General features: G+C 37.0%; 1 protein-coding gene across 5 annotated transcripts in view; it reads right to left on the minus strand.

Moving 5' to 3' along the window:
- Positions 1–1,269: 1,269 nt before the first annotated feature.
- Positions 1,270–12,663, minus strand: part of LOC143340368 (uncharacterized) — a 226,670-nt gene continuing 215,276 nt past the window's right edge. For all 5 annotated transcript variants that reach the window (XM_076762227.1, XM_076762228.1, XM_076762230.1 and 2 more), the window contains 4 exons: positions 12,389–12,541; positions 10,184–10,364; positions 9,959–10,098; positions 1,270–6,783 (listed from right to left, as the gene is read on the minus strand). In XM_076762227.1, coding sequence (XP_076618342.1) covers positions 6,515–6,783; positions 9,959–10,098; positions 10,184–10,364; positions 12,389–12,541 — 743 coding nt within the window. In that variant the 3' untranslated portion in view covers positions 1,270–6,514. The remainder of the gene's footprint in view (positions 6,784–9,958; positions 10,099–10,183; positions 10,365–12,388; positions 12,542–12,663) is intronic.

A 12,663-nucleotide genomic window follows, 5' to 3' on the forward strand; every position in this document is an offset into this window, starting at 1 on the left:
AATGGCTATAAAAGGTATCCTTGAATCTAGCCAAGGGTTTATACTACATTCTCCAATTCTAAAAGTTCATATTTTAATCCCAGGAAATGAGTTATTAATGAATAATCAAGGTAGTGTGTATCAGGTGTAGGAGGAGTGGGGGTAGCTGTACTTCGGATACCTCCACTAACATTCTGTGATCCTGGCACGAAATTTTTAGTTCGAAACCCGTTAGTAGATGGCGATACTATACGATGTCACCAATTCGTGGGGGGCGAGAGGGGACTTGTACTCCGGATAGCACGAATCCCTGGCGTTAGATGGCGATACTATACTTTGTCACTTTTTAGCGCAATATTGAAATAAGAATCGCTTCCAATAATCGTTTATAACTTATTAATTGCATTATTTAATGCATAGAGAAATGGTTGATGGATTTAATTATATTCGAATAATATTTGTAGTAGTTTTAAGGGATTATTAAACTTAAGAAATTAATGGGAAAGATAGAGGAGAATATAAATAAAAAGTGTGGAAAATATGTATTGTCATTTCTTTTTTTATTAAACATAAGGAACGTTTACACATTTCTAACTTTATTAAATAAAAGCATGTACTTTTTAGCGCAATATTGAAATAAGAATCGCTTCCAGTAATTGTTTATAACTTATTAATTTCATTAAATAATGCATAGAGAAATGGTTGATGGACTTAATTAGATTCGAATAATATTTGTAGTAGTTTTAAGGGATTATTTAACTTAAGAAATTAATGGGAAAGGTAGAGGAGTATGTAAATAAAAAGTGTGGAAAATATGTACTGTCATTTCTTTTTCTATTAAACATAAGGAACGTATTACATATCTAATGTATTTATTTCGATAGTTCGAACGTTTAAAACGTACATACAATGTGCTAAAAATATGAAGGTCAGGCAGTAACGTTATCACGATTATATATGCTTAGGTACTTTTTATTCGTTTTCAAAGTTTCACATATACACGTTAATCATTAACGACATAATAAACAATGACATATAGACATTAGAATCTGAGTGGATGCCCGTATCGCGGGCCATTGCGAGAAAAAGATACTTCGTAATACATATCACGTAATAATTATAATATAATGACCGTATATATGTAACAATATTTATAGACATATACAGACGAACTTTACGTGTATCTGCGTTTTACGTAATATTTATATTCATATATTTATATTTATACGTTGTAACACCGATATGTCATTTTAGGCATGTAGTTTCCGTGTGTGTATGTGTGTATGTGCGTGTGTGTATGCATCCTCTGCGACTCATAGAACGCTTTTCACGCACGCGTATGCATATATACGCGCGGACATTTATCCTCATTCGTAATCTATACCTCGCTTATCGTGTTTCTTACACACATTGATTACTTAATCTTTAATCAAAGAGAAAGGTAATACGCAGAGCGCGAGCGCCTATGCTCATACAACTATATTTCGTACGCGTGTACATGCCCGCTCGTGTGATCGTGTGTATTTATGTGTTACACCAGCGCATACGCTAACAATAAAGTTGGAAAGTGTCAAACAAGAGTCTTCGACGCGTAAACAAGCGGACAGTATAAGAGAGCACCGAGATATACGTATGTACGAGCGAAAACATCCATCGAAGTTCAATAGAAACAGAGAGGCAGAGAGAAAGAGACACAGAGTTAAAGCTCCCGGTTGTTTCACGCAACAGGTTCACATATCTTCGCTTGTTTCGCCCCTAATTTTTCTTAATCCGACACGTTTATTATGTTTTACATGCGTGGCTCGCGTATATCTGTGCGACGAGCGCGCCGAAGAAATGTTCTCAGAGTATTACGCGCTATAAATCGAAATAAATATATGTATATATGTATATATGTATATATATGTATATATATATATGTATATATGTATATATATATATAAATATATGGCTATGCCGTGAACGGCTCGTCGGCTGCGCCTGCAACGACCCCGACCACTGTAAGACACTGTACAAAAATACCGCTTATAATAATTAGTAATAATAACAACGCAGCCGGCGAGACTACAACTACGGCCATCAGAGATATGTCTCGACATGGTTCTGCGGGTGTCTGCGGACGCGGATACGCGAATACGCAATCGACTGTCCCGTTTTCATCGTTCTACGATCACCTAAAGGATATGTTCCACTACATGAGTCAGGAGCGGTAAACGCTGTTTACAGGGTGAACACATTTCCTCAGCTGGGTACCTAATTATCACGTGAACGCTCAAAATATCGATGCCGTAACGGAAACTATCGCGTAGAAAATTTGTAATCGTACGAAACACCGTTTTCAATCTGTTTTTTTCAACGTTATTTGGGAGGAACGAGTACATCGATATTGCTGGATGAACGTTGCAGAGAATAGAATTTGCCTATACAGTTCTGTTTACTTTTCATCTCGATTCGTTCTATACGGGGTGTCACCCCCGAGGCAAAATTTTAACGGGAGATTCTACAGGGTAAAATAAGACGAAAATGAAGAATACAAATTTGTCGATGGAGGCTTCGTTAAGAAGTTATTAACGTTTGAAGTTCAAAGCACGCAGCTGTTCGCAGATCGCCGTTCTACAGGCGGCACTTCAAACGTTAATAACTTTTAAACGAAGCCTCGATCAATAAATTGGTATTCTTCGTTTTCGTCTTATTTTGGTCTCTGGAATCTCCCGTTAAAATTTTTCCCAGGGGTGGCCGAACATACTGTATAATCTTGGGATTCGGACTCCTGACTCACCCGGATAAGTGCATCTATGCTAACTTTACTATTCTTTACTCATGTTATCTACTTTTATCTTTTTTTTTTTTTCAACTCACGATCGTTTGCACGCTGTCGTTCGAGCTTTACGTCAGGCGGAATCGTCGACGCCGGAAACTGCAATCCGAGAGAAATTATTTTCGATATGCCTGCCGCGGATCCTAAGCTAAATGTAGGGCCTGCAGAGAATCGCGCTCGGCGTACCGTTTGAATCGAATGTCGCTTATCGTTCGGGTTACAGGCTCGAAGTAGGAACGAAAATTAAATAAATAAATTCGAATAATAATCGAAAGAAATCGCAAGAAGAAACACGATGATCGAATTTTTCTGAACGACGTCGCGCAAACGACGGCTTTGCATTTTCTTATCGACGAAACTTCTTAGAAAAAACATCCAATGCGTATATGTATATATATATAATATATAGGTATATAATATATCTTTGACGATCGTAATAATGTGTATATATTATATGTAACGTACATATATTATATATATATTAACAAATAAATTCTCTTAAATCTCATACGTTCACGATATGTATACGATCCTTAGAGATTTGTTTATCAGTGAAGCCTTAAATCGAAATAATTAACCGTTATCTTACAGGTAAAACTTGGGCGTATAAATGATATGTGTATGTTGAGTGATATCGACACGGACCTTCGCCCCTCGACCGAAGGAGAGAATTATTATTTTTTTTTTTTTATTACTTTCATCGTGTTTTTCCATTTTCTCGAACGCGACGACGTTCAAGAATTTTTGTCATTGAAAATCCCGTCGACGATCGTCGAGCATTCGTATTGTAACATAATTGTTCGTACATATCGGCGTCTGTGTAATGCTTTAGAAACCTTATAAGTCCATCGTGTCTAAGCTATGCAGAGATGTCTATTACGTACAGAACAACGCGTACAATAGCAAATACGGTCCTGTATATCTACGCGTTAAGTTTTACGGGTACGTTCGGTAAAAGACTACTCTCCTTCGATTTTCATCGGAATTGCGGATCGCGTCGCGACGTACCGTCATTAGCCTAATTCCGATATGCAGTATTACTCGTAATATTAATGCCTTAACTCTATCGTACTATCCATCGAGTCGTAAAACACAATTTACTTTCCACGTTAATGCTTTTACGGCGCTACGTAACGCGAACGCGATTTTGATAATAGTTTCACGCGATACGTACAATAAGTCACAAACGTATTTGCACATCCCCGATCGCTGTCTTCGAACGGCTGGTACTTCCTTAAAATAAATCAGAATTTAGTAATTTTCTTTTTAATTGAAAATTGAATTTAAAACGATTTTACTGTTAATAAGTTCTCTAAGTTAAAAGAAACCCCTCGCCGTACAATGACGACTCTGACTCGAGTTCTTCATACCAAGTTTCACAATCATGAGTCTACTCACACGTTACCAAGTCTCATTAATTAAAATCAACAGATTTTTACATTCACGAGGTATTCGTAAAACAAATTTTTTTTAATTGAAAATTGAATTTAAAACGATTCTACTGTTAATAAGTTCTCGATAGGATGTCAGACATTTTTCGGGACGTTACCAGTTACTTTTTATAACAGTTTATCAATACAGTGCGTTTTTATAGACGAGGATTCCGTAAAGTTCATCTAAAAAAAAAGAAAAGGAGAATATCAACCCGTTGCCGTACAATGACGAGTCTGACTCGAGTTCTTGATGTCAAGTTTCACATCATGAGTCTACTCACTCGTTATCGAGTCTCATTAATTAAAATCAACAGATTTTTTTCGCGGCCATTGTACGAACAAATTTAAACAAAATTAAATAGTATACATTTTAAAAATTATATTAAATCGTACGTCAAGGAGTTAACCATCCGAAGTAGGCGTTCGAAGTAATACGAATCTGCTTGCTCACTGCGTGGTTCGCGAGAAGTGTTCGACGATATTTTTGGTTTCTTTCGTCAAAGATTTAGCAACGGAGCCTTCGACTCTTCCCTACGATATGTATACTTCTATATTGCGACTGTGTAACTCGTGCATCGGGATTTGTCCTTTATACTTTCCTCGTTTCGCGTAACCTATTTATTTAATTTCTCACATTCATCGAAAAATATTGTGGTTCCTCGACGACCCGTGCGTTCCTAAACGTTACTTCGAACACGTTTCGCAACTTGGGAAATACAAAGAGGCGCGCACGTACATACGTCACAATCTGTGCACCGCTTGAAAGAAGGGGGGACCCGAAGTGTCTTTGAAATTAAACGTTCGTGGCTGCAAAAGCGTTACTGCGACGTACATCGTCTCATCGCGGCCGTTGCTGAAAGACGTCCGTAATTTTATCACGCGCGTGAGCGTCGAGTGTCTAGGGTCAGCGGTAGAGCCACGAAACAGTACCAACGAGCCGTTTGAATGATCGTGTTCGTGCTCTACCGGAATCGACAAGTGTCGGTTTCCTGTTGAGTGTATTACGTTCCATCAGCAGTCGTTATTTCATTTCGACCGGGCCGCGGTCCTTTGTGAATCGAGTTAAACGTCTAAACGATCCCAAGATATCCCCAACGAAGATCGAGTCGACTCCTCTTTCGTTCGTCGGACTTAAAATTAATTAATTACCAGTACTCGTGGCATAAGCATTCGATTTTTAACGTGTAAACGATAAACTGAATCGCTTGAACTCATTGAGTTTGTGTCAAGTAAAAGAACAAAATCATATTTTTAAATATATTGTTTTACATAGCAAAGACCCGACTGTTTCGGATTATTAACATTCTCGCAACTTTCAGCAACAGCGAAAATAAAAAAAGCAACTATTCGTCTATTTTTATTAGATTGTGACGCACCTATGACTCGTCCCAACGTTTCAGGAACGCGTTGATATGTATGAGACAAATGCCCGTGGATCATAGAATGATAGCTAAACTACGGACATTCGAATTCTCTATCGAGTATGCTACGGTTGCCGCGAGTTTGACAGGCGCCCAGGAAACACTTGGCAATGATCTTGATATGTAACGTTCGGTGAAAAAGGCTCGCGCGAACATTTCGATCGGGGAGCCTCCTTTTCACCCTGTTATCGTACGTCACGATCGAGATTCTTTCTTTCCACGTTTCAGATGTACCGCGATATTCGATCCAATGGATCGCTCGTGACGATCGAATCATCTCCCAGTCGAATAGATCTCTCAGATCGAGTCTAACGATCTACCGTTACCCGATGTCGCGATCGATGTATCGAGACACTCGTCGATCGTTTACATTGTTTTTCTTATTTATGTCGCTAAATCAACAAACTAAAGACTTACCCAATGGAGATTACAACGTTTCCTTTTCTCGTGATATACTTACGTTTCTATATGCATTTTATAAAATCTCGATTCTTCCATTGAATTTGAACATTTAAACCCTACTCAACGATGCATAAATTTTCTCAGTGAAAGAAATAGACGAATACCGATGGAAGTTACAGGATCTTGTTCAAAATTTAACCTTGGATCATAAATCAACGATCGACCTTGCTCTCGATATTTCGGTTTTACGTTCTCGATCGCGCATCCGTCGGGATCGTCGAAACAATTCCACGGAAGACGGATGCTCGTTGGTTCGAATCGTGCCGCGTCTCCGCGACCGTGGCACGATTGCTCCCATCGACGGTAGAACGATGCAAATTTTGTTTAATTTACGAAGTGAGATGGTAGCTTTCGCGTTTGGTAACCGAGGCGATAGTCGAGCGTTGGATGGTTGACTGCAGTTAGAGTATGGCGACGGCGACGGTCAACAACTGGAGCATCGTGTCCACGTAGACGCGTCCATTGCCAGCCGACGAGGATGTTCGACCCGCGTTCTTACCAACACAGCCCATTCTTTCCAAAGGTATGTTCTGCAGGGCGTATTCCCGGTGTTCGCCAGCCATTGTGCACACGGTACGCTTCCTCGACATCCTCTCGTCGTCCCTGTCGCGCAACTTTGCCAGCCAGACGGAATACCATCGCAGTTCGCAGTTGCATTTCAGAGGATTATCTGGAAAATAAAAGCGTAAATGAACCGTCTGGTGCTAGTCCTTTACTAATGATTTTTAAAATGAGCCCTCTCAACTTGGGGGATCCCCTTAGAGCCCACTGAAACGCGGAAGATTGTAAGTGTAAAGATCATAGCTTAATAACTCTGGAAAGATATTCTTAAAAATATGCTATTTATTACGTCAAATTATTTAATAATATAATAGTATATGATGAATGTGTATCATCGGATACATTAAATTCTGACTACATTAAAGGAGATAATTACAATAAAGTTGTTTTAATGTTATACAGGGTGGTCCATGTAACTTGTGCAATTTTATAACTTCCAAAATATGCACGAAACAATTTTGTATACAAAAGTTGCATGGTTTTAAGGGGTACATTATGTAGTGTATTTATTCTTTTTATAGGTGGAGGCGTTTCCGAGATTTGAAGGTCAACTTCGTTTTTTTAAATAGAATGCTATATTTTTTGTATGAAAATATGGAAGAACATCGAATTCTGAGTAATTAATCTTTATTTGTCCAAAACCTAATAGTTAACCAGTAATTTCATTTTATTTCTTGACAACCTTATCACAGATTTCGGTAGAACAGTGAAAATAATCAAGGAATAAAGTGAAATTACTCGTTAGTTATTAGGTTTAGGGCTAATAAAGGTCAATACTTTTTACTCAGAATTCGATATTCTTCCATATTTTCATACAAAAAATATAATATTCTATTTAAAAAAACAAAGTTGACCTTCAAATCTCCGAAATGCCTCCATCTATAAAAAAAATAAATGCACTACATAATGTACCCCTTTAAGTTATCGAGCTGCACGAATTACGTGGACCACTCTGTATAATTTATAAATTTTTACTAATATTTATGAATTTTGAGTATTTTTCATTAGGTTCTTTTATTAAAAGTTTGCTGAAAAAAATACGAAATTAGTTTAAATCTAGAAGTTTCACTTCCAGCATTCACCATTTTGTCAATTTTCAATATAAATTATTTATTTTGGTACCATAACGATAAATATACTAATTTTACCAATTTTATGATTTTACCCTGAGAGCTCCAATCATCTACTCTAGTTTTAAAAGTCGAAACTCTCAAAACTTGAAGGTTAAAGCTTTAATAATGATCAGCGAGGATCAAGATAGAAAATTAATAGCAATCCTTTCTTTCTTGGTATTATTAATGATTTTAATTGTACAAAATTCACATATGTATATTTCTTCTCCAAGAAAGACAATTTCAGAGTCTGTTTCTTCTTTTTCTTATCAAATGAACTCTCATAAATATTGTTCGCTCAGAAATGACCGTATTATATTCTTCTTTTTTCCTTTAAAAGATTTCCATTTCCAACAATTTTTACGGACTTTTACTGGCCACAATTCTGTTGTCGCTTAAAAGTTTCTCACTCGACGAATTATCGATTCTATTTTGCCCCAAGGTGAAGGCAGGCTTTCCAGGAAATCCGAGGTGCCTTTTTTTCAGATAACACGGCTCATCGATGTGCCACGGTAGATTCGAAAACGTAAACATACTTAATCGCTGGGGCAAGAATTGGCGAGGATAACGACCGACTAATTTCCAAGAAATCAAGGGCGTCGTAGTTTCGCTGAAAGCCCAATAGCGTCGTCGAACTCAGGTAGTTGTTACCATGCTACAAAAACTCTTGGAAAGGACTCTGTTCGACGCAGTCTATCTACGGTCGTCGCGAGTAGAGCTACGCTCCATTTAAACTGCAGAACAATTAGCCATCGATATTTAAAACGGTTATCAAATATTAATTTGGCAATAATTGCGACTGAACGCGTTCGCGAAGGTCAATCGTGGGCCTTAGAACCCCGAGAGTATTTTATTAAAAGCATTACGGTCAACTGTGACATTAATGTGGACTCATCATAGAAGCAGTTTGATAGAAAAATACAATATGGTACGTTGATTTTTTAATAAGAAATATGTCCTCCTTTGACATCAATGAATTTCTGCACCCGTTTCAACACACAATTAGTTAACTCTTGACATTTCTCCAACAATTTCTAATCGTGGAATTATTCCTGATTTAGTGCTTCTGTCGTTCGTCGCCAAGGGCGTTCACTTGGTCCAAAGACGAATCCATTGGCAAGGACAACGATCCAAGTAAGTTCTTCACACGCGAATTATCAATTAGCTTTGAACGAAAGTGATTAATTCGGTATAAAACCTACCCGTTTTTTAAAAACACGTACAAATTACCACGTACGCGAACGTAAACAATCGAAGATCTTCGATATTTTATTCCTATTCTAATCTGAAATGTGGCAGAAAATATTTTATTTTATTTGGTCCGATATCGAGAAAGTCGTGCTCCGCTGGAGGCTTAGAAAAGGCTTTTGAGCTTGTGAGTTCGCAACAGATACCGTCGTATTGATAGTTCGTAGTTAAGTACGGTGCGTGGGTGCGTTGATTGGGGCGTATCCGAATCCTTCGCCCATGGGGGCTGTGTTTGAAGAGGCTCGCGGCGGGAGCATGTTAAATCAATTGACTCTAATGACCATCGAAGTTTAACGACTGTACGAGTATGTTTTTCTGGTAGCATTTTAACTTCTAACGTAACGAATTGCCTCGTATAAAACAGACTAAAATTAATTGGGGTCACATTGATGACATCTATCAATCTTGAAACAGTGTTGTTGTCGTGTATCATTTAAGACATTTAATTTATGGACATTTATTCGTATCTGAACCTTCCGTACGAATTACATTGGATCAGATGTTTATAGTCAGTCTTCTTCGTTTGAAACATATCAAATTCTTAATTTAATATCATCGTTGCATCTGGTTAGAGGACCAGAAAGGATTTCTTTGAAATGGAATTCTTTCATTTAAAACATTTGACTCTTTGCACTTGGACACTTTTCCTATCTACCTTTATTTTAAACATGTCAAATTCTTGATTTAATATTATCATTGCATCTGGTTAGAAACGAACAATGGATAGAGCTAGAGGACCAGAAAGAATTTTATTTGAAATGGAATTCTGTCATTTAAAATATTTAAATCTTTGCACTTTGACACTTTCCTACCTATCTTTATTTTAAACATATCAAATTCTTGATTTAATATTATCGTTGCATCTGGTTAGAAATGAATAATCGATAGAGTTAGAAGACGAGAAAAGAATTGTTTGATATTTACCCGTGATATCGATGTGACGAAGGGTGTCCACGATATTCTCGGTCACTTCTTCCGGTATCTGTTCCAGTTTATTGTTCTGCAGATGCAAAGTTTCCAGGGAGTTGAGATTTTCAAATACCAACGGCGGCAATACCTTTATCCTGTAGAGAGAACGAGATGGTATAATCATCGATAAAATGCGTCGAGAACCGTTCGCGATATGGGTAATGAAATGAAGGAAATTACAAGTTCTTCTGGAGGTTCAGAAATGTGATAGTATCTCCATATCCGGTGAAAGCGTCCTCCGGGAGTACGGAAATGTTATTGGCTCTCAAATCGAGGTGGCGTAATCGATGTAGACGGCGCAATGCATCGCTCGGCACCGAATGTAAATTATTATCGGCCAGCCGTAAATATTGCAGATTCTCTGTAATGGGAATTCAAGTAAAATATACACCAAGGTAGCGACGATACGTTTTATACCGAGCGGCGTTCAAATAATCAATGAACGGTACGAAAATATGTCGTGAAACGTCGATTACTTGCTAATCGATTGGGTAAAACGCAACCTTAATTGTTTATATTGCCTGTATTGAAACTTAAAATGAAAGATAACAGGCACTAGATAGGACACTAGACTATTTTCGAAGAACATATCAGTCATGTGACTACTCTCGCGAAGATTCCTCAAAGAAAAACAGTTATCTATAAAGTACTCAATTAAAAAACAATATTTCTCAAGAAAATTCAGTATTTAATCATTTCATATGTCTATAATTAAACTCCCTCTCATATTCATACGTGGCAATTCATTATGAATAATAACAAAATCTGTTTCTTTCTTCTTTCCATTTATTTTTACCAAGTGTTGTTTATTACATTGTGTTATTTCTATTTACGAAGTAGTTTTTTTAATATGGACGTGCCCAATTATAAAACTTATAGAAACGAATAATATAAACAGTATAAGAATTAACTTCAATGTGACATGACCGTTAATTTATTATTTAATAAAAAGCTGAATTTATAGTACATAGTTTCAAAAATAATTCAATTCATACGAAACAAATTTTTTTTCCATTTATAGTGAATCACCAATATAGTGTATGAATATGAGAGTAACTGTATACAGTTACGAGATTCTAGAGACCAAAATAAGACGAAAATCAAGAACACTAATTTGTTGATGGAGACTTCGTTAAAAAGTTATTAACGTTTAAAGTTCCGTCCGTATTGAATTTTTTTCTAGAAAGTGGGTAGGATTTCAGGGGTAAGTCTATTCACTAAAAATTATTGTAATTGACCTCTCCAATTAAAAATAATTTTTTCAGAACGATTTGAAATTTTCTAATTTTGTCGAAAAATTTAACACCTCGAATTTTTTTCTCGAACGTGCGAAGGATTTCGCGGGTGTGTCTATTCACCAAAAATGATTGTAATAAACCCCTGTAACTAAAAATAATTTTTCTAGAAAGATTTGAAATTTTTTTTCTCGCCGAAAAATTTCAGCAGCCTACCCCCTGTCGATTTTTCTTAAAAATTCGTTTTTCATTTTTAATAATTTTGTTTGACGCCCTACAGAAAAGTTGTTTAATACTTTTTTGTAGGTACCCATGAACTCTACTTCAGAAAAAAGTTTCATTGAAATATATTCACTATTGTAGAAATTATGGCTGTTTGAAAGTTGGACCATTTTTATGGGGTTTTTCTCATTTTTCAGGGTCGAGGATCAACTTTTTGAATATTTTTATGATTTCTACATATTCTCCACCAAAATACGCGTAGTTTGCTTTTTTAAACATTAAAATCGGCCAATCCGTTCAGGAGTTATGATGTTTTAAAGATTTGCATGAAATTTCGGGCAAACATTTCTGGTCAGAAATTATATTTTCGATGAGGAATTTTTTTCTCGAAAATGCGTAGGATTTCGGGGGTATGTGTAATGACCAAAAATGATTGTAATTGATCCCCGCAACAGAAAATAATTTTTCTAGAACCATTTGAAATTTTTTAATTTTGTCGAAAAATTTGTTTACATACTCGAAATTTTTTCTCGAAAGTGGGTAGGAAATCCGGGGTATGTGTATTCGCAAAAAATGATTGTACTTGAGTCCTGCAAACAAAAATAATTTTTTCAGAATGATTTGAAATTTTTTAATAACTTTTAAACGGAGCCTCGATCAACAAATTGATATTCTTGATTTTTATTTTATTTTGGCCTCTAGAATCTCCCATTAAAATTTTTCCCAGGGGTGGCCAAACACCCTGTATAAAATATGCAATATTCTGGGACGCTCTAATAATTTCTACGACCCTAATGGCGAATTATATTTTAACGTCGTCGCATGTACACATATGGAATCCGTATTACGGGCAACGAAAACACTAGAAAACTGGAAGCAGGCAGTCGGATGCTTCAAAGGAATCGTATCAGATCGTAATTACACTTACCCTCGAGACCGATGAACGCATCCGGATCCACGTGGGTAATCTGATTTCCGTCTAGCTCCAAAGAGTTTAATAGCGTCAAGTGGGAGAACACACGAGCCGGGACTTCGCGCAGCTGATTGTGAGCCAGTACCAACGAATCCAGGGCTTTCAATCCTGGAAAGGCGAATCATTTATACGATCGATTCGACGAGCTCGTTCGATGTCGATTTCCTCGACGGGAAGTTAAAAGCTGCGTTTAGACCAACGGAGCGAATCGATTCCCTCCAGCAAAATTC

Source organism: Colletes latitarsis, chromosome 3 (assembly GCF_051014445.1).
Source record: "Colletes latitarsis isolate SP2378_abdomen chromosome 3, iyColLati1, whole genome shotgun sequence".
Lineage (NCBI taxonomy): Eukaryota > Metazoa > Arthropoda > Insecta > Hymenoptera > Colletidae > Colletes > Colletes latitarsis.